This window comes from Malurus melanocephalus, unplaced genomic scaffold (assembly GCF_030028575.1).
Source record: "Malurus melanocephalus ecotype Western Australia unplaced genomic scaffold, MMel_1.1 scaffold_90, whole genome shotgun sequence".
In the NCBI taxonomy this organism is placed as follows: domain Eukaryota; kingdom Metazoa; phylum Chordata; class Aves; order Passeriformes; family Maluridae; genus Malurus; species Malurus melanocephalus.
Genome location: NW_026623322.1, coordinates 1336764 through 1364377, shown reverse-complemented (window position 1 = coordinate 1364377; position 27614 = coordinate 1336764). Strand labels below are relative to the sequence as shown.

The 27614-nt window shown below is 42.7% G+C and overlaps 1 protein-coding gene across 1 annotated transcript; it reads right to left on the bottom strand.

Annotated features, from left to right (window-relative positions):
* Window positions 1-244: 244 nt before the first annotated feature.
* On the bottom strand, window positions 245-26797 carry SCGN (secretagogin, EF-hand calcium binding protein). Its single transcript, XM_057368308.1, has 11 exons — window positions 26725-26797; window positions 26080-26150; window positions 16722-16814; window positions 16080-16169; window positions 15147-15203; window positions 14171-14248; window positions 4659-4714; window positions 3115-3160; window positions 2943-3002; window positions 2040-2108; window positions 245-692 (listed from the first exon to the last, which is right to left on the bottom strand). The coding sequence occupies exons 1-11, from the start codon at window positions 26795-26797 to the stop codon at window positions 564-566; spliced, it is 822 nt and encodes a 273-aa protein (XP_057224291.1). The 3' UTR covers window positions 245-563.
* Window positions 26798-27614: the final 817 nt, after the last annotated feature.

Below are 27614 nucleotides of genomic sequence, written 5' to 3'. Positions count from 1 at the left end.
TCTTACATAAAAGGCTACTGTGTACACTCTGCCAGCCTGTGGCAGATGGCTTTCTGTACATAACACRTAAACTTTGATGTTACTGAATTTCTGTAATTGCCATTTTATTTCAGCACAAATACACTGWCACCCATCCAATGTTTTAAATGCACAAAGCACAATGTTCACCAAAGTAATGACTTCACACATAAAAAATGACCATCAGAAACACTTAGTAGCACTCTGAGAGCACTGAGGGGATGTTTTTGAGGAGATGCTTGTTCCTATCCTAGGAGAATAGGCAGGGCAGTGTTTCATGAGCSCAGAAGAACAGCAGCCTCTTTTCTGAGCAGCTTATCTGCTGCTGGGCAGAGACATTGCTGGGGGGACCCACAAGGGGCAGCAGCAAGTGAACACCACAAAGGAATTGGTGGAGCAAGGAGGGTCCKGTGCAAATCCCACTCTCCAGCCCAGCAGCACAGTGCCTCAGTTCYCCACCCCTCACACAGCAGCACAGACACACTTCTAAAAAAGAGCAGCAGGCAAATCTTTCTGGGGAAACACAACCMCAAGCACTTTCCCAGCTATGGGTTCATTTTCAGCCCGAGACACAAAGCTAGTTCAGATTTCTGAATTTTCCCGTCCTTGTTCACATCACAGTGGTTGAGCAGGATCTGGCGGAACTTGTCCAGGTCCACTCCACTAATGCTGGGCTGCAGGCAAAGAGAAAAACAATGCTGAGAGAGAAAATGCTTCCGATTTCCCAGCTTATAAAGCAGCCCACCATGTAGCAACTGGGAAATCCACCCGAAGGAGAGTGACCAAAAGATCCCACATCAGCTCATATGTTGCGGGGAAACAAACAGAAGATGGGGAAAGGATGCCCTGCAAAAGCAGAAGGGGTATGAGACTGTGAGTAACCGTATAGAAATACACCATGACTTTTGTGCTCAGTCAAGGCCATCAGTAAAAGAAAACTTCAAAAAGTTGTACAATGCAGACCCCTGCTCTACCAGACATGTGCTTTCATCTGGTTTCCTCTCTCAAACCTGCTGTGCAAGGACTGATGTGGCATTTCTCTCCGCATACTCCTATTTTACAGGCTAGTCAGTGATGTAAAAATATCTGTTGTGGATCAAATCGGTACTGAAGACACATTTCACAGGCTACACAGTTTCTACGATCGTAATGCTGTACTGCCTGCTCTGCTTCCTTCTTTCTCAGGAGGGGATCAAATTCACATGCACAGCTTGTGGTGTCCAAGGGCAGTGCTGATGAAGGTCCTTAGGTAAAGTACAAACTACCCTCCTTTACACACACCCACACACAGCACAAATCCAGTCTCCTGCCTGTCCCCACACCCTTCCCTGCATACTACATGGCCAGAACACACACATGCAGCCATCAGCACACAGCTGCCATTCTCTGCTCTCTCCTGAATGGACATGGCAACACAGACAGGCCTGTGCCAGCTCACATTGTGTGGAAAGGCAACAGCTCMGGCTCAGAGGAAGCTAAAGATCAGATTCTTGGGTCAAAAACTCTGTCTTGGACTGCATCTGGAAACTCAAGACAATCCAATGAAGACAGACTCTTCTGTCCATCAGAAGCTGAAGAGACACACYAGGTACAGTATTCTTGATTAAAGATAGTCCTCAATTTGTTTTCAAGTGCAGCCCTTGAGATAAACTGATGAACCATGGTGAGAACCACATGCACAGGGAAAAGAGAAGAAAGAAATTGTGATGACTCATCCATGTCAACAGTTTGTCATGCTGTAACCTCTGCCTAATTTGAAGTACAAACTAGAATGGACCCTTTCAAAATACAGTTGCTGAGGTTGCTGTATTACAGTTTCTGTATTAATTTGTGAGGCAGAATTTCTGTGATATGGTGAAATGCTCTACAGTATATATGCTGAGACTGTGACATTCCTTTCTGCTGATGATCAAACTACAATTTGACTCTATGTTCTTACTAGTCTCTCTCTGTACGTAGTTTTCCAAAAGCACTGATCTTAAAGAAATACAGAGCATTAAAAAACAGAGCTATGAAAATACCTTGACAAGTTCCATCATGTCTTTGACAAACCCATCCACTTCTGGGCCTTCAAGYGCTCCTGTTTTACTCTGAAAGAAGGAATAAACATCAATACTCCCCGGTGAGCCAAAAACACTACAACGTTACTGGTCAGTACCACCAACTAGTCACTAAGCTTAATAGCATAAAGTACATRGAAYCATAAAATGGTTTGGATTGGAAGGAACATTAAAGATCATCTAGTTCCAACCATTTCACCATGGTCAGGGACACCTCCCACTAGCCCAGGTTGCTCAGAGCCCTGTCCAACCTGGCTAGGGAAGGGAAATCCACAGCTTYTCTGGGCAAMCCTGYTCCAGTGCTTCAGTACCTTCACAGTAAAGAATTTCTTCCTAATATCTARGACCYCTTTGTTTTTCCCAAGCCATCTCTTCCCACCAAATGGGACCAATGTCTCCCACCACCCTAAGGGAGTTGTGCAACTGCCAGAAGTGGCACTGAATTGCTGATATCTAACAAGCAGTTAAAGGAGCCAGGCTCCCTAAACAACCATGGGTTCAGTATTGGAAGGGGGTTTATTTTTCAACATGGTGGTGTTGCAGGTCCCGAACTGCCAGAGACTGAGAGAGCTAAAGCCACCACCTTCCATCTCCTGTAGGAAAACTGCTAATGCAGTAGTACTGGCTATGGCAATGGGGAAAGTCAAAATGGGTTCTTGCCACAAGATCTCTGAGCACTGCTCCCCTCTGTCCTTACTTTGCCCCTCTTACTCTGGCATCTGAGCTCATGGGCCAAGGGCTTGGGCACAGCTGCTTTTCCTGAGTGACTCCAACACCACTCAGCAGGAGGAATAAGTCTCAGCAACACGTACTAAATCTSTCATTTACAAAGTGCAAGGGAATGAGCGGCCTCATAGGACTCACAACGTCATAGTGTGCAAAGATCTTCTCAAAATCTCTCCTCCTTTCTTCCGTGCTGCATGCCTACATACAGAGAGGAAAACAAATGAAAAATTAAAGCAAAAATTTTGAGTTTGAATCCAGAATCTTAGCTGAGAGAGATAGGWTCAATGTATCAAAAATTAGTGCTACTTACATCCATTTTAAATTGTAGAAGGAAATTTTCCTGGAGCGCCAGAATCCTGCATGGAGAGATTTAAATTATGATCTTCTCTCTTTATCATCTGCACATAAACTGTTCTGAGCTCTCCTTGGTTGCAGAGCAAAGGGATGTTAGATTATAGGCCTATAAAAAAGAAAATTGCCTGTGGGGCTATTTATAGAGTGCTGTTAYAGGAACACATGCCTTCCTCCCTGTCTGATGGGACACAGAGGGTGCCCTTTGRCTCACCACAAACATGCCTATTAGCACCATTGCTGCTCTCAGAGCATTTCTGGTGGTCCTGCCAAGCAGRGGGTGTCAGCTTCTGAAGCAAGAACTACCAGACAGTCCTCATAAACTGATTCCTTGTAATTCCTTGTAACTGGATTGCTGTGCTGCATTAAAGAAAGAGTGATTTATGGCTCTCTGTTGGAGGGAGACTTGCTGGTTGTAAAAGTAAAGGACAAAGTAATACTGGCCTGTGCACCAAGACTGGCAGGAGCCCTCTCTTTTCATCTCCTAAAACCTGTCAAGCACTGATAAACCCTTTTCTCTCTCCAACTGCTCTGCTAACCCTGAGGTTTTTTAAAGCCCATGACACAGGGCATGCTGAGTTGTGTCCACACGTGGAGGGATTTGAAGTGTGAGAAATGTGCTCATACTTGAGAAGAGCCTCAGATGGCCTGATTCCCAGGGAACTGTATTTAAGAGGAAATTGTAACAGCAACCCCCTTTAGATATTCTCCATCCTGCCTCTGATTCTMCTCATATATTTCATTGTCTAAGGGAACTGCTGTATGCACTGCTGTTATTTGTGCTGGCATTTGTCGTCATCCCAAGCAGAAAGTAATAGTGGCACACCAGCACTCTCTCTGCTTATCATGTAAACTGGTGTTTTAAGACAGTATCTTTTAAAGCACATTTAAAGTCCTATCCAATCAAAGCACATACCTTTACAGAGAGAAGCATGCTCTCTATCTATAGGCAGTGAAAATAGTCTAAAAGCYTCTGAAGCATCAAGGACAGAAAAGAGACAGAGGCTGATGACTGAATCTCCAGCTTCATTCGCAATCATTTTATTTGACTCTCCAAATTCTTTCTTACTGCCAATGCAAAACTCTTTTGTGGTGGTACTTTATTATTATTCAAAATGCAGTAAAAATGCTTTGCAATCCCTGCTGCACATTATGATGAAAAATAAATGCATGTCTGTGACCCTCTTGAAAGGATTGTTATCCTTCTTTTGGATAAAAAAAACCACTGGTTGCTTTGCCACCTCCTGGGAAGCATCTCAGAGGTAGCCCTGATCCTGCCAGAGCACACTGATACTGTACAGACAAGTCCTGGCATTGCTCCTATCACTGACTCTAGATTCTCAGATTATTGCAGTGGGGACCATGTGTTGGAGAGGTGGGATCTGAGCAGATTTAATTCAAAAGGAGGTAGAATTCAACTGCATGTCTCTAAAGGGAGAAAACCACTTAGTCTGGATCTACCATTGTGAGCTGAAAAACCCCATCAACATTATTAAATCCTACCTTGCCAGGTCATTCAGGTCCAGCCGTCCATCTTTGTTTTTGTCAAAGATTTTCATCTATAAATCAATAAGTCAGATAAAACATATGGGTCATGAGGAGAACACACATACAAAAAAAGCCAATATACATTTTACTCTGCCCTGTACCCTCCCYTCTGCTTGCTCAAACCTCGGGCAGCATGGCATCCTGTGCTAGCACCAAGTGCAAGGGTGGCACAAGGGAATGGCAAAATCCACCAGCGTTCTGACAGCAACAAACCGAAGCAATCAAATACCAGCRCCGCTCGCTTCCCACCTTACATGGGGATAACACAGGTCTGCCACAAACACCATCAGAAACGAAATTCTGACATTGCCTTGGCCCCTGAAAAAAGTGCCAACCCTCTAAACACTTCCAGCTGGATTTCATCCTTACCTTTGACTGTTGCTGTAGCTGCTGAGCAGCTGAGGTGCAAATGTCACCTTCTAATCAGCAGTTAGGTCAGGATTTTAAACCACTAAAGCTGTTGGGTTTGCTTGGTTTAGGGCCTGCTGTCAGGATACACGAAGACTGAGAAGAAGRTTCAGGCTGCTAACATCAGGAGCTTAATCTGTGTGATTTCAAAACTTATCCTCTCCTTTTCCTGAATAACATTATTTTGATGAGCCATCAACAAAAAATATTTATTTTTTTTATTGTATTTGGTTCTGCATCTCTCTTTGAGGCACAAAACAGGGTCTGTTACAAGGAAAAGGAGGGTGTGTTTAATGAACTGCAAACCTGAATAACTCATGGCTTAAAGTTCTAGAAAAAATATATTCCACACTGGGGTGATTTGGGGGTGCAGGGGGGGGCAGACTCTTTGCCTATTTTGTTAATGCTACCTCTTCCCTGCCCCTTGCTCAAGGGCAGGTGCCATGTTGAGGACAGCAAGTCCATGGTTAGCCCTACATTTAGATTGAGATTCTGCAATAGATTGTATCCCATTATTATTCAGAGTATTTTACACTACTGAGGTTTGGGTGGGATTTTTGAAGAGGCATTTGGTATGGGCTCACTTTTCCTTCCACTGAAAGACAGTATAAAAGTCCTATGAATGATTGAAGACCCAKATTGAGATATTTGAAAAAATGACATCATGAGGGCCATGTGGGTGTTCAGTGGCACAAGGAAAGCCATTTTCCCATTTAACTGACTCTGACAAACATGTGCTCTGTGCAGAGCCACTAAATGACAGAGGAAAGACTTCTGRATCTTCCTTTGCTTAAGAGCTGGAGAGATGAATAAAGATGCCAAGATGTCCTGAGGACTTCCCTCTGATYGCATCAGTCCAAGTTGCTCCTTTCCAACTGATCTAACTTCTTGCATGCTGCTTCCTGCCCCATTAGCTCTCCCACAGCAATGTGGCACTTTTTCCTGGTCTCTGCTGGAGCTCCAAAGGTTGGAGGAAGGGATAGGAGCAGAAGCTGCCTTTGCTAGCACCACCAAGGGGAGAAATGTCCTTGCAATGACAGCCTCCAACTGCCATCAGAGAGATAAACCTGAGCCTTCAGTCCTTGGCTGATAAAGGAGCTATTCTGCAGGTCATAGAACATGATTAATGCTCCTTCTAGAAATAAATAATCTCAGATAAGATTTCAAAAGCCTCTCTCCAAATAGAACATCAATGCYTAACCTGTTTTTGTCTGTTGTTTGAGGAGAGAGAAAAATATCCCTATTACTTCACTTTTGCATACTCTCCACCACAGGTGACTTTGCAACATCCAGCTCTACAATATGGTCCCTAAAGGAAGCTTATGGAGACAACCCCTATTCAGATAGCKAGAGAAAGTACCAGCGTGTGGGTGGTGGGAATACCATGGTCCTTGGGTCAACAGTAACTTCAGTGCTTTTGAAAATGTCACTCTAAATCCCTTGGTTTAAACCACCAAGGAGCATTAGTTACACACATGGTTCTGTTGGAACTCACCACAAAGCAGTGCAGCTGGTGAGGTGAGAGAGAACAAATTTGCTGGGAAAGGACAGCTCTTGGTGGGAAACACAGGGCTGCCAGGGCAAGGCAGCTCTGGCTGAAGGCACTGGTCTTTCTTTTATACAAAGATACAGTGTCCTTACYAAAACTAAAACTTACTGCCTTTAGCAGTCTTTGAACTTTGCTTGGATTCTTCTACACATTTCTGAGCCCCTGAAAGTGTGTTTTATCCCATTTCCAGTGCATCTCAAAATTTCTGTCTTGAGACTAAAATTTGGTGCTTCAGCCTAGACCTCAAATTTAAATGTGTTGCCCCTGTGATGCCTCAAAAAAGCAAACACAGACCTTCTCAGAGAAGTTCAGCTCAGTGATTCCAATGTCCTGATCTCCAAATGAGCTCCCTGATAAACACCATGGTGGCAGCTTATGGGGCCAAGACAGAACTGGTGGATTCCTATTCAAGAGCTAGTGTTAGGGCATAATTTTCATTTCACATAGGCAAGCCTCAAGTCTCTTTTCCAGTGAAACATCTCCAACCTCATGTYGTTTTCCAGGGAATAAATGAATAAGCATCCCAACAGATCTTGCCTTGAGATTTTGTGTGTCCCGCCTGCTCTGCATCTGCTGTACTCTGTGGGTGCAGCATATTTTCACCATTTCAAAAGYTGCAAATAGGTAGGAGGCTGAAGAGTTCTGTGCATCCTTAATGAAACAGACTAGGTTAGAGATGGTGGTTTAGATGTGAAAGTCTTTCTCCTGCATTATCAATTTCGTGAGCATATGGTTTTTAACCCTACCCATTTCTGAACCCTTTACAATATTCCTGAAGCAGTGTAGACCCTATTAAAACACATTTAATAGAGAGATCATTAACTCCTTAGTGGAGAGCTTAATGAAAGGAAACATCCTTCTCTTGCACCCCATCTTTGAGCTTGATATTAAATTTTCAATGGTTGACCATGTCTACTCACAGCTAACCAGCCCTCCTCCCTGACCTCCTGCACTCAGCTCTGCAAGAGAGAATCTTTGTGTTTCTATTTGTTTGGCCTTCTTCTGCCACAACTACTCTGAATACAATTCTCAAACATACACAATGTTTTGATGGGCCATACCTGTCAACACAAAGAAAATAAAAGTCTGGGTGGAAGAGCTAGGCCATGCTAATTCTTGCCCAGTGACTAACACATGAAAATGGAAAACATGCAAGGAAGATGGGCTGGYGTTCACTGAATTAGTTCAGGTACCACAGCTAATAAGATAGACCTAATCCTGTTATCTGGACAAGTGGAGCTCATGCATACCCACTACATGGCAATCGTGTGCTGCATTACTTGGGAACAGCCTGGGGAAACGTTTTTTAATTAAACTTTCAAGTTTCAAGCATGTGAGTGTTTGATCTGATCTGCTAATTTGTGCATGAGTACACAAAGAATGACAGAGGGTACCTACCCCATGTGACAAAGCATACATCATGGGAGAAACAGATAATTGAAATGGTTATGAGGTTGTTTCTAATTTAAACTTTTGCCTTCACACACCATCTTGATATATTAAATTTGATGGATTTTCAGTTTACACTCTTGAAAGGTATATTTACGCTGCCAGGCTGATATGAAACATCTCAATGTGGATAAGGACAAGGTCTGACATGTTTAAATAGCACTCAATTTTACTAAAAGCTTTGTTGCATCTAGCAGTATGCTTTATGAAATGATGCATTTCCTTTACTGTCAAGSTACCCCATGTTTTAAAGTGTTTGCACAAATTAATTCACTGACATTTTAATGGCAGTGCACCAAGGGCACACCCTCTGTTTGTTTGAATGTACTCTGAGGTACTCTGAGGCAGACAGGGAATATGTAAGAGCTTGGTTTTCAAATAAGAGCATTGCATCTCCATTTTTTTTAAGGTGCAAAATCAAAACTGCCATCGGCTTTTAATTCCGGAAAGGAAATATCTCTGCTTTCCCAGACCAGTGTTGTAAAGAAAGCCACTGAAACACCACATTATGACAAACACACACATTCTTTGAAGAGCAAAATAAGACTATAAATCAGAATTCTTTTCCATGACAGAGATAAGGAAAGAAGTAAACAAGCAAAACAAACAGTTCTATGATCAGCAGACTCACTAAAAACTGCTTTTATACTTTCTCTGGTTCTCTTTCTTTGTGTGTCAAAAAGTGGGACACTGAAAGAGTAAGTTTTGTTTGACCTTTTGACCTCCTCCTCTCACAAATGAATTTTAATATATATATATCATGGACACCTCTGTCCCACAGCTGAAACAAAAGTTGTCCAGTGAGTACAGAGGTTATTGAGACTGTACAAAGATAGGCAATAGCCCAAGCTACTGGACTACCTATGGCCTCTTCCTTTAGGAAAGGATGGGGTCACATAGGCACTTGCAGAGTGGCAGGAGAGACCTGTGGCCTCAAGTTACCTTTAGGACAAAAGCTCAGTGGCCTGCCCAGCCAGATCACCTGTCTCACATGGACAAGTCCTTTAGCATAGGATTTATGTGTTTTGATTCCTAAGAGACCAAGGCATTATCTGYTGGGGTTTTCAAAAGCCTGCAGGCTCCTAAGTTCTGTTTGGTTTGATCTTCAGAAATGAAGTTTAAGCTTAAATGGGATTTTCTGCTTCCCGCGGCTTACGCTACAGCAAGTGTGGTGCAGAACTGGAGCAGCAGTTGGCATTAAATTGAGAAGGGACATAGGAGGCAGATTTGTKTTCATCAGCTTTGTGGGTCCCCTCAGCATCCTCGGAGAATTGCCAGGGAGGGAGGCCAGCATGGACCACTACCAGGGGGAGAAGGGATGTGCAAAGACTGTTCTTTAGGCAACCAATCTTATAGGCCAAACTCCATTCCTACTGTATTTCTAGAGCTTTGGGAAGTTTGCTCAGTGTGTTCACAAACAGCAAACTCTGTTTAGGCCTTTTTCACTACAATAAATATTTCTCTTTCTATTATTACACTATTTCTTTGGTGGTCATAACAGATTTTGTTAACAAAGATAAGCTAGCTCGACTAGTAAGGTGCTAAGGGTGTAAATCGCCTGAATTTTCTGTGCTCTGGCTTTTATTCCCCTGTGTAAGTACATTGGTATTAGCACTGAGAGCAGATAGACTTTCACAGCCATGGAACTGACCACACTGAGACTCTGGCAYTGTCCTTGCAAGGGGACAGGCAGCAGCCACAAAAGCACCAAAAATCCACCCAATGTACAGTGAAGGTAGCCCACAATGCATACTCGTGAACACAGACCATCTTCAGCAAGAGGCCAACTTATTTCCCTCTTCACTGAGATGAGGAGCCCTTAGCCACAGCTTAAGTGCTCAGGGCACATAGCTCARCGCTCAGAAAAATCTTTGCAAATAAGTCCAGCAAAACCTTGGCACCATTACAGATGGGAAAAATATCTATACTGACTTTTCTGGGGTWAAGATTTCATCCTCAGTCATCACCATCTACAAGCTTTCAAATGTTGTATTTCAGGACCAATACTTGTTTTCAGTCATTGCACTTACATTATTGCCTCCCTAGAATATTTACCTGTGGTGGGCGTGTTGGCTGGGCAAGAACTGTCTTTACATATTACTAAAATATAACAATRCTCAAATTATAGGAGTTTGCTTTATGCTGTATCTGACATTATCAACATAAGGAAATGMAAAAAAGTGTATGTCAGTGTTGCATGTTTCACTGTTTCAACAGAATATATAACTTAATTTGCTGGAGTTTGACTCAGAAATGAGCTGCCCTGCATGCAGCTTGTAGACWTTGGGATTACAAACTGGAAGTAACACGCTGCTATCTAGGAATATATCAGAAACCATATCTTAAATCTAGGTCATATCCTGGCATTTACAATATTCTGCATAGGTACACACTTTGTGCATGCACGGGTAGGGAACATGTCATTCTCAAAAAAATGTTGTCAAATGCTTATGTGAGATGTGTATTTCTGAGCTGAAACTTTATCAGGACCCAGAAACCTATCAACAGCTTGACTTTGGGGGCTGAGGGGAGGTGGGAAGAATTGGAAAAGGTTGCTCTACTGTCAGTATCCTCATCATGAAGCATCAAGGGAATTGGTCTTCATTTCTCCAGTTTCTGGTAATTCCGGAAGGCAGAAAATTCTCACCAAGCTATTTAAACCCTCCATCCATTTTCAGYTGTGCTCACTCTGTCTCCCATAGCACACATTGCAGGACCCCTGGGGACTCTTCTCAGGAGGCTCAGAGCAATACCAGGCTTCACTTCAACCTCCAAGAACTTGCTCCCTGCCCACAGCTGTTGGTCAGCGCCCATGAGAAGGCAATAAACTCACAGATTGTTTTCAGAGACCCTGAACTGCACCTGGCTATACATCTTCTCATGCAAGTGGGTGCATATAAATAATTATGAATACACACTTAACAACTATTAATACAAAGATATATATATACACACATATATATATGCACATATATATATATATATATATATACACACACACACACACACACACACACACACACATATATATATATATATATACACACACACACACACACACATATATATATATATATATATATATATATATATATATATACAGAAAAAAAAAAAAGAACAATGCCTACAGAGGGGCTTCCTCAGCACAGCATTTTCACTCTAATTCCCCCATGAACAGTCTTGAGAACACAAATATTTTTTGTGATTTTCCCCAGTGGCTTTAGTGCTCTTTAAGATTTGATTTAGCAGACTCACAGAGCTTGTGCAATGGCGATGTGTTCGCTACCTGTTTTCTTTAGAAGTGTTCATCACTTGTTCATCAAATCCCTGATCTGTATCAGTGTTCTCTGAAGAAAGGATGTCAAGGTCACAAGGAAACAGAATAGCCTCKTAAGAAGTGGCTGCTAAGCAACCTGATAAAGTGATGTTCTTTTCCAGAGACAACCAATCTCTTCCAAAAGAAATACTCTCTCCCTCTTCTCACCCTATTTTTTTTAAATGTGGTATGAGATCATACATAGCAGCACAAGAGACAAGAATTTAGCATGCCCTGGTTGGTTTATATAATATCAGCTCACACTGCTCACAAACTACAAACACCCAGCATAGAATCATAAAATGCTGCCTTTTTTTTTTTTTTTCTCAAGCCTGGGCTAGCTTCTTTAAAATTATAGTTTCTGCCTTTACCTCTTTATCTCCAGAAGGCCCTAGGGTCCACTCAGGATATCAGYAGCCACTTAAGATGTGTGCAGGCAACTGTGCATATATAGAAAAAAGGGCAGGGAAGAGTATATTCCTGTGGAGACAGATGGGTTTACAGCTCCTTGGGACACAGCTTGTTTCAWCTGAATAATAATTACATTAGCCCTTGAATACCCTGAGTTGGATAGACAGGCCACCCTGAGAGACCCTGTACTTGTGTGAAGCAGAAATGGTTCAGGTCCCAAGGACTTTGTGCCCTAAAAAGATAAAAGGGTGGGAGCAAAGCAATWGGTGAGAGAAATATAAGTATGTCCAGTCTGCAGTAAAGGAATCGCTGCTGCTGTTTACTAAATGTACAACAGAAAGCCTGTTGTCACAAAAAAAATGGATGGACCACTGAACCCCTTATCCCAAACAGTGGTGACGGTGGCAGAGTCCGGTGGCAATGAGACTCCAGCAGCTGCACACCAGCAGCTCCTCACTCCACRTGGAAAGCAGAGAGAGAAAGCAAAAGGTTGCCATTGCCCTGGACCCTGACATCAAATTTTTGCTCGAGTCACTTCTCCCTCTTTAATTCAGCCCTGCAAATGCAAGGCTGAATCTTTCTTCTCTCCTTCAAATTCTGCCTTCTTACTTAAAACTTCTTACTTAGATAGAACTTACATAGGTAAGTTCCTATGCAATCATTTGTACAATGTATCTGATGCTATAGGATACTGCCCATGTGGATACTTTGTACAATGCTTTACACAGAACTCATATCCTCTGTTTTATTCCAGAATATCACAGGGTAAAATCATGCCTGTGGTAATTTCACACCCTGCCTTAACTTTTGGAATCAGGTGTGTTTATAAACATCCTTGATCTTCAGCTTAGAGAAAAGAATTGTAAGGAAAAAAACATCTGCCATATTGTCATTTTCTAATAACCATTAACATCCCTGATCCTTTTGGCATTGCAGCTTGGCAAACTTTGTCCTCAGGAGCCAGATTTGCATTTCAGATCATAGATTTCCCCAGATATACAAAGCATCCCCTTTGCCAGATCAAATCTTATAACATGGAGACTAAASTGTCTCTCTGGAGACACAAAGCCATTTTACAAGAAACCACGGGAATAGAAACCAGACCTCCTGGCTCTCAGCCCTGGGTTGCATTGATACCTAGCTGCACTGGGGTAGTGGAATCACAAATCTTGGGGAATTAAGGGGAAGGGAGAGGAGTTGAGGAAATGAACCACCTACTGTCTACAAGTTTCAGAACAGCTATGCCCCAACACCTGATCAGAGATTAAGCACCCAGGATGGAAACCTTAATGCAGCAGAATGAAACCTATTTGCTACCAGCAAATGCTACCAGAAAGATTGCTGTCCTCACTGTAACTTCTGGGTTTTTGTTGTTTCCAAGCTCTGCCAGCTGGAAAATAATTTCCACAGCTGTCATTCCTCTCTCTTCACTGTCTTAAAATATGAAAAAATACACTCTTTGTAATGGTACAGTTTCTCACATTGCTCTAACGGGTCACATTTCTAGGCACACATACATCATGAATACAAAACATGGTATTGCAAAATATGTGGGCAGCTCCTTGTTTGCTTGCATACCAAGCTGGTTTTTAGGTACAAACACAGATTTTGTGCCAAGAAACAAGGCAGCCTCATCTGAAAGCCATTTAGAAAATTGCAGTGATAGATGTCTGCTAGTGGAATTCAAATTACCCCCTTGAGAATGACATCAAAATGAGATTTTTTTTTCCTTCTTTTCTTGTTTTTAGATGTTTAGACATAATAAGTTACTCTGAAATCCAGGTGACTGATGCTAAACCTACACCAAATATTATGTTGTTGATTGCAGTATAAAAGCTGCATTGTGATAAGCCAGGTGGAGAATTTAAACTTTCAGCCTCCCAGTCTTTCAGGGAAGCAGCAGGGGGCCAGCAAGGCTTGCTGGGCTTTGCARAGCAGAAAAGCCAGATACATGCATATCTTGGRAGCAAAAGRWTTTGCTAGGAGGGAGGGAGGRAAGGAGGAAGTGAATGAAYTGGGCATCTGGCTGAGGCTGAACATACACTGAAGAAGGACACACTTCACCTCTATTTAAAGGGGTTAAGAGCTCAGCCTTCTTTAGTGTAGAGTCAAGCTCTTTTTTCATAGGAAATAGTTCAACTCTAAGCAAAAATATTTGAAATGCTGCCACAGCTGATGTCCAGTGCAAAGAACTGTCAGCAGCAGTATGTGCTAAATTCTCACATGGATCTCTGACACACCTTTTAAGAGGGCTTTTATAGTCCTACAGACATTGACCCTAAACAAGCTTTTAGGCTGTAGTCTGATTTAAACATTAGTACTATCTTTTCTTACCATCGTATCAGTATATTCTTCCAGCTTAACTTCAGCAACCATCTTGTTATGCTTCAAAAAGAGATCTCGCAGGAAATCCTATAGTAAGAAAGGAGAAATTTTACTCTCTAGAAAAATTCAAGAAATAACAATAAGAAATTAAATTCAAATTCAGCAGGGTYACACAAATCTAGTTTCACATTCCTGGCTAGTACTAGTGTCTTCAGTTTGACAAAGTTCAAATCTTTTCAGCTGAAACATGTTTTTTCGAATAAATTAGAAAATAACCAAATTTCCCCAGAGTAAGCATAATGGAATGAGTCTTAATTAACTCACAGAATAAGTAACAGATAACATAAGTCCTACAATACTTGCTAATTGATCTCAAATCAAAATATTTACCATTCAGCAAAATACTTAAGCATTCTCTTACATYTTTGCTGGGACATGGGCTGAAGCCACCCACTAAGACTTCAGCACATGGTCTGCAGCCCAATTGATGGAAGTTTTGTGCTTGCTGGCTCGAAGTATTTGAGTTATGGATTCTGAACAGGCTCTTGCCTCAATAGSCTGAGCTTTAACAAGAAATCAGTGTTCAGAAAATCTGCAGGTTCAGGATGAGATTGTGAAGAAATCCCATGGATAAAACACAATGGTTTTGGCTCTGTTTAGCTGGCAGGGGCACATGTGCAAAACCAAGGGGAGGGTATCGTTTGTGGGGCTCACTGGATGCCTCCGGGTTGTAAAGACAACTGGGGTCATGGGATGAGGCTAGGGGTAAGCAGGACATCAAGGGCAACAGCAAACCATCCTCCCTCCTGCAGGGCCCTGAGACCATGCCAGAATGCACCAGTCCTTAAACTCTTTATGAACAACCCAGAAACACCATTTGTCAACCACGTGAAAAGGCAGCAGATTGGTAAAGCTGATGAAAGAGCTTCCATTGGCATYGATGAGCTGTAGGTCAAGCCCAAAGAGATTTGTTGGAATAACTTACTTTGAGTTCACCAGCTGAAATAAATCCACTGCTGTCAGCATCATAACTGCGCCAGATCTGAATGGGGATGGATTGATACGAGCACATAAATATTGCAGTTACTCATCTGCTTGGTGATAGATTGTGAAGATTCAAAGCAGAACTTCCATAATGAGCAAGCTGTTGCATTATCCAACACATAATTAATTGTAGATKAAATGAAATAAACTTTTCACACAATAGCTCTTACTCATACTTGGATGCTGTATATACTACATGCTGCTATTACATGTTTAATGCAAACACACTGTCTATAAAAGGAAGACAATACTAAGAAACTGCTTTGCATTTCTTACCTAATTTGTACATGCAGCTTCTTTCATTGCCCTCAGTCAAGGCCGCACACAACTGGCCATTGATCTGCAGAAATCCCAGCTTCCATGTGAAATAAAAGTAACTGCATGTAGTCTTGGAAAAATTAAAATTCTGTGCTGGGATATTTAGGGGCAAAGATCAGAGGAAGACTGGGAAAAGTTATATGGGCTTGTTGACCAAGTATGGAGGTTTCCTCTGACAGTCTAATGTTTCAAGACTAAATGGGGCTTAAAATGTGCCCGGTCTGACCTCTTGATCTATGCTGTGCTGCAGGTGAGGAGCTGGAGGGGTGAATTTATGAGTGGGGAGGTTTTGTCGTGGTGGCATGACTGATAGGCGGCTGAGAGCATTTGGGAAGTGTAATGAACTCTCTGGGTACCCTTGCTCCAGTCCCAGCCAGCACACCTCTCTTTTGCWGGTGTAAATAATGTCAAACCTTCTCCACCTGAACAGGTCTGAACATGTTTTGCTTGAACAATACCCATCTATTTCCCATGCCGTGTTCTACAGAGGGCAGCAGGGCTGGTGTTGAAGAAGCTGTTGGTGTGCAAGGGGAGGTGGYGATGTGGAGATACAGACCCGCATGAATTCCACACTGTTGTCCAAGGGAGTTTCCCGTCGGAAAAGTAGTAGGAAGTTCTCGTCATCCGGCAAGATCATGTTTGCAAGCTGGATAAAAAACATCAGAAAAAACACCCACAACTAAAAAACAAACCCACVCCATGACAGTAAAGAAAATAAAACACTTGGGTGGCTACTGAGCCAATATGTGAAATATTGGCATGTTTCTCCCCTGGAAATAAACTCCAGACCAAGAGATCTGGCGAATGTAATACCCCGTGAGTCACTTCCTCCACACCCAAGCTCAATCTCCCAGATCTCCTAGGTCTTAGAATCATAGAATGGTCTGGGTTGGAAGGGACCTTTAAAGGTCATCCAATCCAAACYCATGCAATGGAGAGGCACATCTTCAACTAGATCAAATTGTTCAGAGCCCCACCCAATCTGACCTTTGATGGGGCATCAACCAACTCCCTGGGAAACCCCTTCCAGTCCTTACCACCCTCATTAAAAAAAAAGTCTTCCTTAATCTACTCTTAATCTACCCTCTTTCAGTTTAAAACCATTACCCCTTGTCCTATTCCTACAGACCCTATAGAAAGTCTCTTCTAATTCTTCCCTCTATAAAAGAAATCCTGGGCTGGGATTGGATAGAGATACCTCCTGGATTTGCAAGCGTCCATCTGTGGTGACATYGTAGACAGACATGAATTGCTCCTTCATCCTCTGAACTTTTTCTTCTGTGATGGTGCTCTGCCATCGGGAAAAAAAGTGCATGAAAATTGCTGAGGGCACTAGAAGACACTCCTGGAGGAAATCTCTCCTTACTCATAGGTAATCACCACAATCATCACATCCTTACAGTTAGGGGTAATGATTTTAAAAGCCCACAGACACACCACTGTGGATGAATTTTTGGAAATAAGTCCTATACATATCTTTGTAGCTATTAAGYTTTCAGTTGGAAGAGTAGTGTTTGGAAACCCCAAAATATTTCAGTGACACCTGYTTCTTTAGCCAACTCTATATCACTGGGGTTTGGTTCTGTTCAAGAGTGTGTAACACCAGTTTCCATYTTGCTTGTTTTCAGCTTGCTTTTCAGGAAGATATCCTTATCTTTGAATGACATCTCTGCAGTTCATTAGATCATCAGCCTTGAAAGGTGTCAGTGGAATTAGATTGTTGCTTATTATTGCCTGTCAGCTGGTTTAAGACCTGGCACCAAGCCCTGTCAGTGTTCCTGCRTTAATAGCATAGAATTTCAAGCAACTGACATCCCCTTTGTATCTGCTCAACCTTGTAATCGATTTATACATAGAGAGAAGTTTTCTAGACCTGTCAGGTTATGTGTTTTGACAGGCACTGCTGTGACARGTGAAATACAATGCTGAGGTTCATCAGGCACCGTTTCTTTAGCAGAAACCATGAGAGTACCCATTCTGACTGCCCTACACTAAATACAATTTCCTCATCCTGTGAAAAGGCTTCTGGTCACATGAACTTTGTGGCTGGGCTGGGAAGCTCACCTAGTTAATCTTGCCTTAGCRATTAAGTGTTAAGCCCTCAGTACCCACGAGCAAGTTCTGGCTTCTCTCCCAGTTGTGTGAGAGGTGGCCCTCTCACGGAGGGGATAGAAGGAAGGGAAAAGGATTACCCACTCTGCTTTGTGGCATACCTTTGTAGCAAGTTTTGTAAGAAAATAACYTCTTCCCAACGCCTGAATAAAAGTTCTTCAAAGTTTTTGTCATCTCTACAACTGGGTGGATTAAGGACTACAGCTATTCCTTCAAGGGTCTTCTAATACAGTTTCTCATTTTTTTCCCAGCTGTTATTGAAGCTCCATTAGGTTGCACATTCCCTTTTTTATTAATGTGACAGAAGAGCATGATGACTTCTAAAAATTTACTCAGTGCGCAGCCTCATGCAATGTAGCCTTTGGAGTGCATCCTTGCTGTGTGACACCCAAGGGCTGGCAGCTCCCAGTTTGGAGATGAAACACCCAGCAGTGATCCCACACAGAKGCACCCAAGGTGGCAGGCCTTTGGGGAGGGTCTGAGTGGATCCCAGGGCATGGCTGCAGGACCCTCCCACAGTTGGTGTCCAGCAAGTACTGTGGGCTCAGGTATTGAGGGCAYAGCACATCACTGAGCACATGCATTYGGTTTTCTTTCCCCTTGGCATTATAACTCACCTTCACGCTATTTAAATTGCCTTCTGACAGTGCCTTGACACATTGAGACACTTCCTAGGAATTAGGCAAGGCTAGCAGTTGCTGACTTCTATAGGCTTGCAAAGTACTCTGAAATCATCCTCCTCCGTGCCTGGTAGGATCAGTTATTTCCAAAACAATAACCATAGTTGATACTTGAAAAGTGTGYAGTGCCTTTCAAACTAGTCATTTGTTAAAATGCTTATTGATCAACTTGGGGTCAGCTACTAGCCACCACTTCATTGAGCTTTCTGTGGCAGGGACACTGTTGTCTGCATAAAGATAGCATGGCCTCATCTTTTTTATAAACTAATTTTAACTATGGGATACATCAAGTAAACACCTGGAATACTTACGATATTTACAAAGCTCCAAAAGCTTTTAGTCCAAGGGGTTACACTACAGTGGATTTTTCAATTTGGACAATCTTTCTTCATAGATATTCTATTTATGAAACACAACTGGTAATAATTCTACCAAAACCCAGACTTTATTCATAAAGAATGAAAGACACTGCACAAACTGGCTTTCCCAAGATGCATGTTCAAGACAAAATTATTTGTATATTACAAATTTTTACACTAATAATCCTACACCTCATGTATCATTTGAAACCATTATGTTTCAAAGGAGACCTTTATATTTACGAAAAAGCTTAGAATACAAGAAAAAAGAAGAGATCAACTAAGACATATGCTAAGCAGAAACTAAGGGTGGGAGACCTGGTTTCCGAGATCGACCTACTGGTGGTGCAAACCACTAGCTTGCTCTGATTGCCTTTCTATTTCAAAAGCATTTAAAAAGATGGAAACCCCCATAATCTACAAGATCTGTTCCCCTTGTCCAAGCAAGGACATGATCTTCAGACTCACCAGCAAAGAGGCTGGAAGTGCACAAGAAGTTKGGAGRGGACACAGCCAGGMGAGCTGACCCCAACTGACCCAAAAGATATACCAAACCATACCATATGGTGTGGTTCTCAGTATATAGAGCTGGGGGAAGAAGGAGGAAATGAAGATGTTTGGAGTGTGGTGTTTGTCATCCCAAGTCAGCATGATGGAACTTTCCTGGAGATGACTGAACACCTGCCCGCCCCTGGGAAGTGGTGAATGAATYCTTTGTTTTGTCTTGGCTTGTGCCCTTGGGTTTTGCTTTACCTATTAAAATGTCTTTATCTCAATCCATGAGTTGCTCACTTTACTCTTCTGATTCCCTCTCTCATTCCACTGGGGCATGAGTGAGTGAGTGAGTGAGTGAGTGAGTGAGTGAGTGAGTGAGTGAGTGAGTGAGTGAGTGAGTGAGTGAGTGGCTGTGTGGGGTGAGCTGCCTGCTGGGTTAAAGCATGACATAACAAATAGCAGAATACAAAAATGTGCTTCTTGTCTCATAAGAGAGAACGGGGGAAAATGGCTTTCCAGCAAGTAAACGTCTGCAGCTGAGCACATCTTTCTTCATCAGAGAGTGCTGTCTTGATTATGTTGCTTCTCTCAAGCAACAGACCCTTAATCATTTTCAAAGGTTTGCAAAGCTTTTCCTTTTGTGAAGGTTTAAGTGAATGTTGTTGCATCCTTTCCAGTCACTGCCTGTACAGAGAAGATTTTCTTGTAATTCCTTCTTTTCCCTGGTGCATGCACCTCCCCGAGTTTGTGGATGCTGTGTGGTTTCCAAGGGCTGCTGTGTGTTCTCACTGTCCAGCCAGGAAAGAAATCCTTACTACTTACCATGAGGAGAAAGCCATGTCATTTTTATTCTCATAAAAGAACACAGTTTAAAATATTGCCATGACTTTGTTCACATATTTCTCAGGGTTAACAAGTAAATTTCTTACTGTGGAGGCTCTTCCACAGAACTTTATAGAGAAAAGCTTCTGTGTTTCGAGTTGCCATAACTAATGAATTTTCTGCCTTTTTCCTTTCTGTGTTCAGTCTCCATCTTCCCTTTGGGAAAACATTTTAGAAATATTTAGCATCACAAAGGTAACCTGGTTTTTAATAGTGTTTGTAATCACAGAAAGGGCATGAGCACATATTTTTAAAATTTCTACAGCATTTAATTTCTATGTCATGGCTGGTTATGATTGTTTGGAAACCTGGCTATAATCTGTCTGCTTTGTTAGTCCATTCCTTTTATATTGTTGCACTTTTTGCCTCAGGCTGACTAATTAAATTTTTGCTCCTTAAGGGTTTCATGTGCTTGGCAGAAGTTTGCCTTGATGAAAACACAACTATGAGTCATTTGATTTGTGGGGGCAAAAAGAGAATTTATGGAGCACTGCAGAGCCTTTGCTACTTGGTGAAATGGGATATCTCATTTAATTCCTGCTGGTCAAGACAATCCTGTTATAAACTGATGTATTTTTCCCTCTTGATGTGGTTTTAGAAGAAAGCCACTATATCGATAAGGGCATAAAAAAAAGATGAAATTACATTTAAGTGACAATTATACTCTATTTCTTGAGAAAAAAAACCCTAGAGAACCCCAGAAATGCTGGATCAAGCACACATATCTTCTAATGTTTCAGCCAAATATGATTGAAAGGCCAAGGGTCCCACAGATATCGAGTTCCTACAAGAYCTATGAAAATAAATTGTGTTTGCCAAGAAAGAGAGTCGGAAAACAAAATCAATAACTATTATCATGCCAAAAGACACAAAGTACAGATATGAGGCCAGCAAGGACCAGATGAGAGACACTGGTAACATACACTTTGACTTTAGAAGATGAACCTTTCATTTTTGGGCCAAACRTTTCTTCATTATAAAAACTAATCTCATGATTGACTTTGTTTTCCCCATGCAGTTGTGGATCAGATTGCATGTATAATTGTGGGATATCACCCTATATCTCCAGGGCCAATTTCTCCTTTGGGCCGATTATGCTCACTTAACTTCAYTGCTATCACTTGAGAATTCAGCCCTGTGCTTTGATAAGGATTTTGGTTAGGATTTACTGTATTCCTGCACACTACAATGGATGAGCACTTATCCTGTCATCTTACAGTGCATTTTAACTCTCATCTGCACAAATACAGGAATGATTTTTTTTTTCTGTAGTAGACACCAGCATCCAACAAAGGCTACTGCAGCCTTTCTTGTACCATCATGATTTTGTGGTTAGGCTTTGGACAGGTTCTTTGTTCTGTCCTTTCTGCTAGGCTGTAAGTTGTTTGATGTGCATTTGGGAGATGAAAGAAAATTGCGTATTTTTTACCAAGGGCATGTTGAGCTTGCATTAAGAAACACTTCAAGGCACTTCCATACTTTAATGTAGAGGAACAGGGAAAAGAAATGGCCAGGCTCATCAAAGCTGATAAAAGCCCCACCTAAAGAAATTACTCTATTTGCTAATAAACAGAAAGAGAGAATGGTTTGKGTTGAAAGGAACTTCAAAGATCATCCAGTTCCAACACCTTCCCCTAGACCAGGTTGTTCAAAGCCCCATCCAACCTGGCTTTGAACACTTCCAGGGATGGGGCATCCACAGCTTCTTTRGGTAACCTGTTCCAGTGTCTCTCTGCTCTGACAGTAAAGAATTCCTTCCTAATATTTAAATAGCCAGGATTACCTGGGGGTTAGAATTCTGAAGTAGTCTGGATATGGATGCAAGCTGATTGCTTTCTGCTAGGGGTCTTCTTGCTGTTGACCTGTTGGTGCCAGCGATCTTAGGTCTCTTGGGGTGGCAAAACATAGGGGAAGTTCTGCTTTGGATGTCTTTGAGGCTGGCTGATATTTTGGCCATTGAATTTTATTTGACTAGCTGTTGCATTCCTGACCATACTAAATTATACACATTATTTAGATAGACAATGCAGTGTGCAAGGCAAGGATGAAGTGCAAGAGTAGCTGGAGGGTGCTTCTATTCTTTGGAAATAAAAAGCAAAGACAAATCCTTAATGGCTGCTCAGAGTGAGCTCTGKAAGATTAACTTCAATCCCTTCCAGTCATAACTATCCATGTGGTTTTCAGGCAGGAGGGATWATAACAAGGCTAATACCTGTCTTGTCTGATCAAATATATACTTCAACAATTTTTGTGGTCTCCTACACACTTACAGTTAAGTGAAGGCAACCATCCTTTATCTRAAAGTCTTCTATCTAATTTGAGTACAATTTAAGCAAAGTGAAATACCTTTCTGAGAAAGTCTTATGGCAATGCGCATTTCTCTCCACATCTGTCAAGACATCATTGGTTTTATAGAAACCATCAGTAATCTAACCCCAAAATTTATATCATTCCTCTACCAAATTCTTATCTAATTATTATGAGAGCATACATAGAGCTTCATTAGCACTACAGAAAAAAAGTAAGAAGATCCCAAATGGTCTTGAAACAGAAAGAAAGATGTACAGGAATATATGRGATAAATGCAGGGGCTGTAGTTCCTGTTCTAATAAAATTAATTCTTTGATGCTGAAAGAAACTGCCCTTTCCACTGAACTTTCACCTCAGTATAAAAACTTGTAGAAAATGCATGGAAAAGAGGGCCATAATGTAGAAGAAAGAGGTTTATGAAGGAGCAGAAGAGAGCCCAGGCAGCTCACAKCAGCCATGCAGTAGGAGGTTGGAAGCTGGAGGCTCAAATGGTTAGAGAGAAGTCACAGGAATGTTAAGAGACTGGACAAGSTGGATAATACCAGCAGCTCAAAAATGTAATGCTGGTGTGAGGCTGAATTACACACACCTAGAAACTGAAGGCGTTTCTTAGGAATGGGATAAAACATAATAGACTAGACTAGACTAGAATATTCCAGTTGGAAGGGTCCCACAGCCATCTAGTCTAATTGTCTGACCACTTTGGGGCTGGACAAAAGTTATAGCATGTTATTAAGTGCATTGTCCAAATGCCTCCAGCAATMACCCATTGCTGGAGGAGAAGTGACAGGAATTAACATCTGGGATTTGGTTGGTTTACTACAGGTCTACCTTTGTTGCAAAATTTTCCCTTTCCCCCTCAATTGYTGATGATTCAATAGAAGACAATGAATTGGCCTCCATCACTGCATGCTCTTACAAGTTTTTTCCTTGCTCAGAGTTGTCAGGAAGTGCTGTGTCTCAGCTTCCCAACAGGCTCCTTTTTGCATTGTTTTCCCAGCTGCTCCCATCCCCTGGCATTTARTATCAGCTGGGGATGCTGCAGAGTAGTTGGGAAGAAAAACAGAGCTGAAGAACCATAGTGGTCATTAAGAAAAATAACAGCTTAGAGAGTGCAGGCTGAAAAAATATAATTATGAAGCCATTCTCTATTCAAGCAGAGACAACTTCCAGTGCTGATAACATTATTTATCACTTGTGTGGCACTTCAGACACAGTCACTAATTAATCCTTGTGACATATCTGTAAGTTATGCAGTGTATTGCTTTCTCCCCCTTTTACTATGCAAGGAAGCAGAGACATTAAGAACTCAAAGGAGTAAAGGTCACGATGAGTGGTACAGCAGAGATGCTCATCCCAGCTCACTGCTTCTATCATGGAGGACACTTTTTTTCWGTAGGGCAGTAAAACCAATGCAGAGGGGACCCTTTAGCCCTCCTGCTATAATCACAAGCCTGTACAAAATAAATCATGTGAGAAAGATAACAACAGCTCAATGTTGTTAGACAAACTCATTGTACAAAGGTAGTAGAGAGCTTTGTTTAATCTGGTGCAACAAGTGATCCCCACACCCAGGGGAGTGGGCAGAGGACTGCTCTCAGCCTCCCAGAACAAAGCCCCCCTTGGGTTTTCTGCCACAAAGACAGCCTGCTCTACCTGCTGCCTGCCATGTAGCTTTGTCTCCAATATTACCAGGGTGGAAATATTGCCAAAATTACACAAGAAAGCTAGAGGGGAAAAAACCAAAAGCAYTTGAGACCCTGCCTGAGCATCCTGAAAGTTAGTGAGCATTGTATTCCAGAATCAGCTTGTTTCTTCTATTTAATAGGAGGAGAGCGAGTAGTTTCTTTTTCTATTCAGTTTGTTAAGCTATTTCTTTTAATGGCAAAACTTAGATAGCAGAAGCAAAGAAGACACAAGCTGGATCAGGGTGCTGAGTTAAGCTGGAGTCACCCAAGTAGGGACTTCTAACAGGCAAAARTATTACTGATTTCTTAAAGCAGGAAGTTTATTGCTAGAAAGCCCTCATTTTGCAAGTTCTGTGCACTGGTAACTGACACAATGTAATGGAGCTCACATYGATATCAGCAAGACCACAAAAACTGCTGTAACACATTGGGTTTGCAACTCAGCTGGTGTGGTGCTGCCCCAGAACCTCATATGAAGGATGCACAAGGATAGTTATGGGTAATACTGGGGTTTAATACTCCCATTCTTAGGAAGCTGCCTGCAGCATGAGATGCCTGCTTAACCCTCTGTTTTACTGCTATTTGCAGCTCACTCCAGAGAGCTCCCTTGGAGGTCCCTTGCTGCAGGTACCCAGTGCAGCACTGAGCTCTGCAGCCTCATTTTAAGAGTCTCCTTCAACATCTCATGTTTGCTGTCACTGAGTTTGTTTGAGCATGCTTTGTGCTGCTGATTCAGTACCCCAAGACYAGCAGCTCCCAATTTCACCTTTTGTTCCTGGGTAAAACAATCACGAGCTTTCTGATTTCTCTCTAAATCAGCTTTTCTGTCCCTAAAGATTCTTATTGCTGAATCTTTTTTGATTTGTTTGAAGTCTTTTCACATGCYTATCTGTTCATCTAGCCATCCATGCTCTGAAAGACATTTCTCCAGACACTGCCAATATTTCAATTCAAATTTACTTGCAAATTAAATAAAAACATGCTTAAAAATGACTCACAGTTTCTATTTCTCCTTTTTTCTTTTATTTTTTTTTATTTTTTTAATTTTGGCCCTGAAGATCCAGGAATACTAATTGGCATGTAAGTGCAATTTTGATTTTACACTTGATACTCATGGATTTATGCTCTTTATCAGCTACCTTTTCTCTCTTCATTAATTACTTTTTGCTTAAAGGATTTGTTTCATTTCTGGCTTTTGGCACACCTTCTCCTTCCATATGGAAGATGTTTCCTCCTTATGCTATCTGGGCACATGCTATGTAGTGAAAACATTAACATATTCTTTGTATACTTCTGAGTGCTGGCCTAAGTGGCAGTATTTCTCCTTCACTGGAGGTGACATTCACAGGCAATGSATGATCTGGAGTTAAGGAAACCAGCCCCTATAGACTGTCGTGCAACTTCTGGTTGTACTGAGATGCAGAGAGTGAGAGAGGGGAAATGCTATCAAAAAACAGGGAAGAAACCCAGAAACACTGGGGAGCCAAATCTGGATCTTAGAAGCAACAGAATTGACTCTCATTTGGCTTCTAGCCATTTGTGGCAATATAGACATAAGCTTTCTTCCTAAGCACCATTTAAAATTAATGACAGTTTATTTGTTAAAAATTGACCTGGGAAAGAAACCTATCACATTAATAAAACTATTCAGCACAGGCTTGAATAAATAAACCATGAACATTGGCCTCCCTCTCAGCCAGCCAGGCTRTGTGCCTGTGCTTTTTTCACTTGTTTCTACTCAACAACAGTAAATTATCTTCTCTCCATGCYGCCAACCAGCTCTTTCAGCGGCTGCCAACTGCGATCTCACCTCGACCAGCAGCTGTTGGGCTGGAAATAACTGATCACACTGCTCAGGTGACTGCACTTCTTGTTGTACCTGCTTAAATGCCACTCTGTTGCCAAGAGAAAAGCTCTTCACCTCGGGATTACTAGGGAAGCCAGCAATCAGGGAACAACAAACACAAATCATCTCTCAGCTTAACTTTTTCCTTGGACTTGATGCACAGCTAACACAGCATAATACTTACTTCTGGTCCCAGTTTCTCCAGGAGATGATGAAAAAAAWTGTCAAGCTCCTTCCCTTCTATGTAACCATTGTCTAAACAAAAAGCAAATATATTAATGGTCAGGAGTACTGCCCGAGTTCCAGGAACCATGTCMTGGGCTGCATGCAGGGAGCCCAAGGCTTCACGGTCAGGATCAGAGGTGGGTGCCCTGCCCGCTCAGAGGAGTCCCATGCCCTGTGCAATTTCACCTGTTCGCTTCTGTGCGAGGGCTGGGTGCMGCTGCGGGGCTCCCTTCAGAGTTTTCCTTACAGAAAACTTTTCAGAAACAAAAACAAATCCACAAACCGGGRCCGAAAGAGAGAACAGCAGATGAAACGGGGAAGCGACGAAAAGCGGAAAGCTTTTGGGGTGAAAAGGGGGATTTACAGCTGTGATGTTAATGGTAAGGAAGAATAGGGATGGTCGAAAGGAGCTGCAGGACCTCGTGAGGGTGAAGCTCGGACATAAACAAGCAAGCCATACACAAGGGCAGGCACCCACACTGCACCCACCCTCACACGCACCCCGGCGGTCCCCCTGTCCCCCACACGGGCAGACCCCCGCACGGCACCCACCGGGACAGCACCCCCGCCCCCTCAGCCGCTCCCCCAGCGTGTCCCCACTTGCCGTCGCCGTCGCAGCGCCGCCAGGCCCCGAGGAAGGCGGCGGCGTCCAGGCGGCCCTCATTGCCGCTCTCCATGGTGCTGCCGCCTCCCGCGGCCCTCGCCCCTCACTCGGCAGCGCCGCCTCCGCCCCGGCCCGGCTTTGAGGGCGGCGGCCCCGCCCCGGGGGCGGCCCCGAGGGGGTCGCGGGGGACAGTCCCTCCTTAAATCCCCCCTTAAATCCCCCCTTAAATCCCCCCTTCCCGGGGCTCGTCCCACCGCCCGCCCGCCCGCGCACTCGGCTGTGCTCCCACACACGGAGCTCCGCCGTCGAGCGGGGCTGGAGCTGCCCGACCCCGCGGCCGCCGCTTCGGAAGAGCCGTCGGCCCTTGCAAACGATCTTTAAAGTTTCAAACCTCCCCGAACGAAGGTAGAAGTGCTGGAGGGAAACGTGAGGCTTCAGGGAAGGAGTTTTTTAAAACTTTTAACTCTCCTCCTCGGTTTATGAAAGCAGAGCAGCAGCAGGCAGAATTCTCTCACCTTCTCATTCCTCACAGCCATCGGGAGGGTTTCCCTCGCCGGAATGAAGAGCCATCGGATGAAGATGGACAGCAATCTGCATCGTCTTCCTCCTATAAATACTAATCAAAAGGACAAACCGTGGGGTTCACGGTCTCGGTGCTGATAGAGCATCATATTCATGGTAGCCCTGCTTGGGATTTGATTTGAATGTTACCTGTGCATTCACCTGCAGTGATTTCAGGCACTGGGATTGGGCTGTGTGTCTCCGAGTGCTACAAGAATCATTATTATCTCCTTTGAGACTCTTTACAGATAGTTTCTTTCCAGATTGCCTTTGATTCAACATATACACATTTCAATTTTATTCATATACTGATTGCTTTAGAGAGGCTT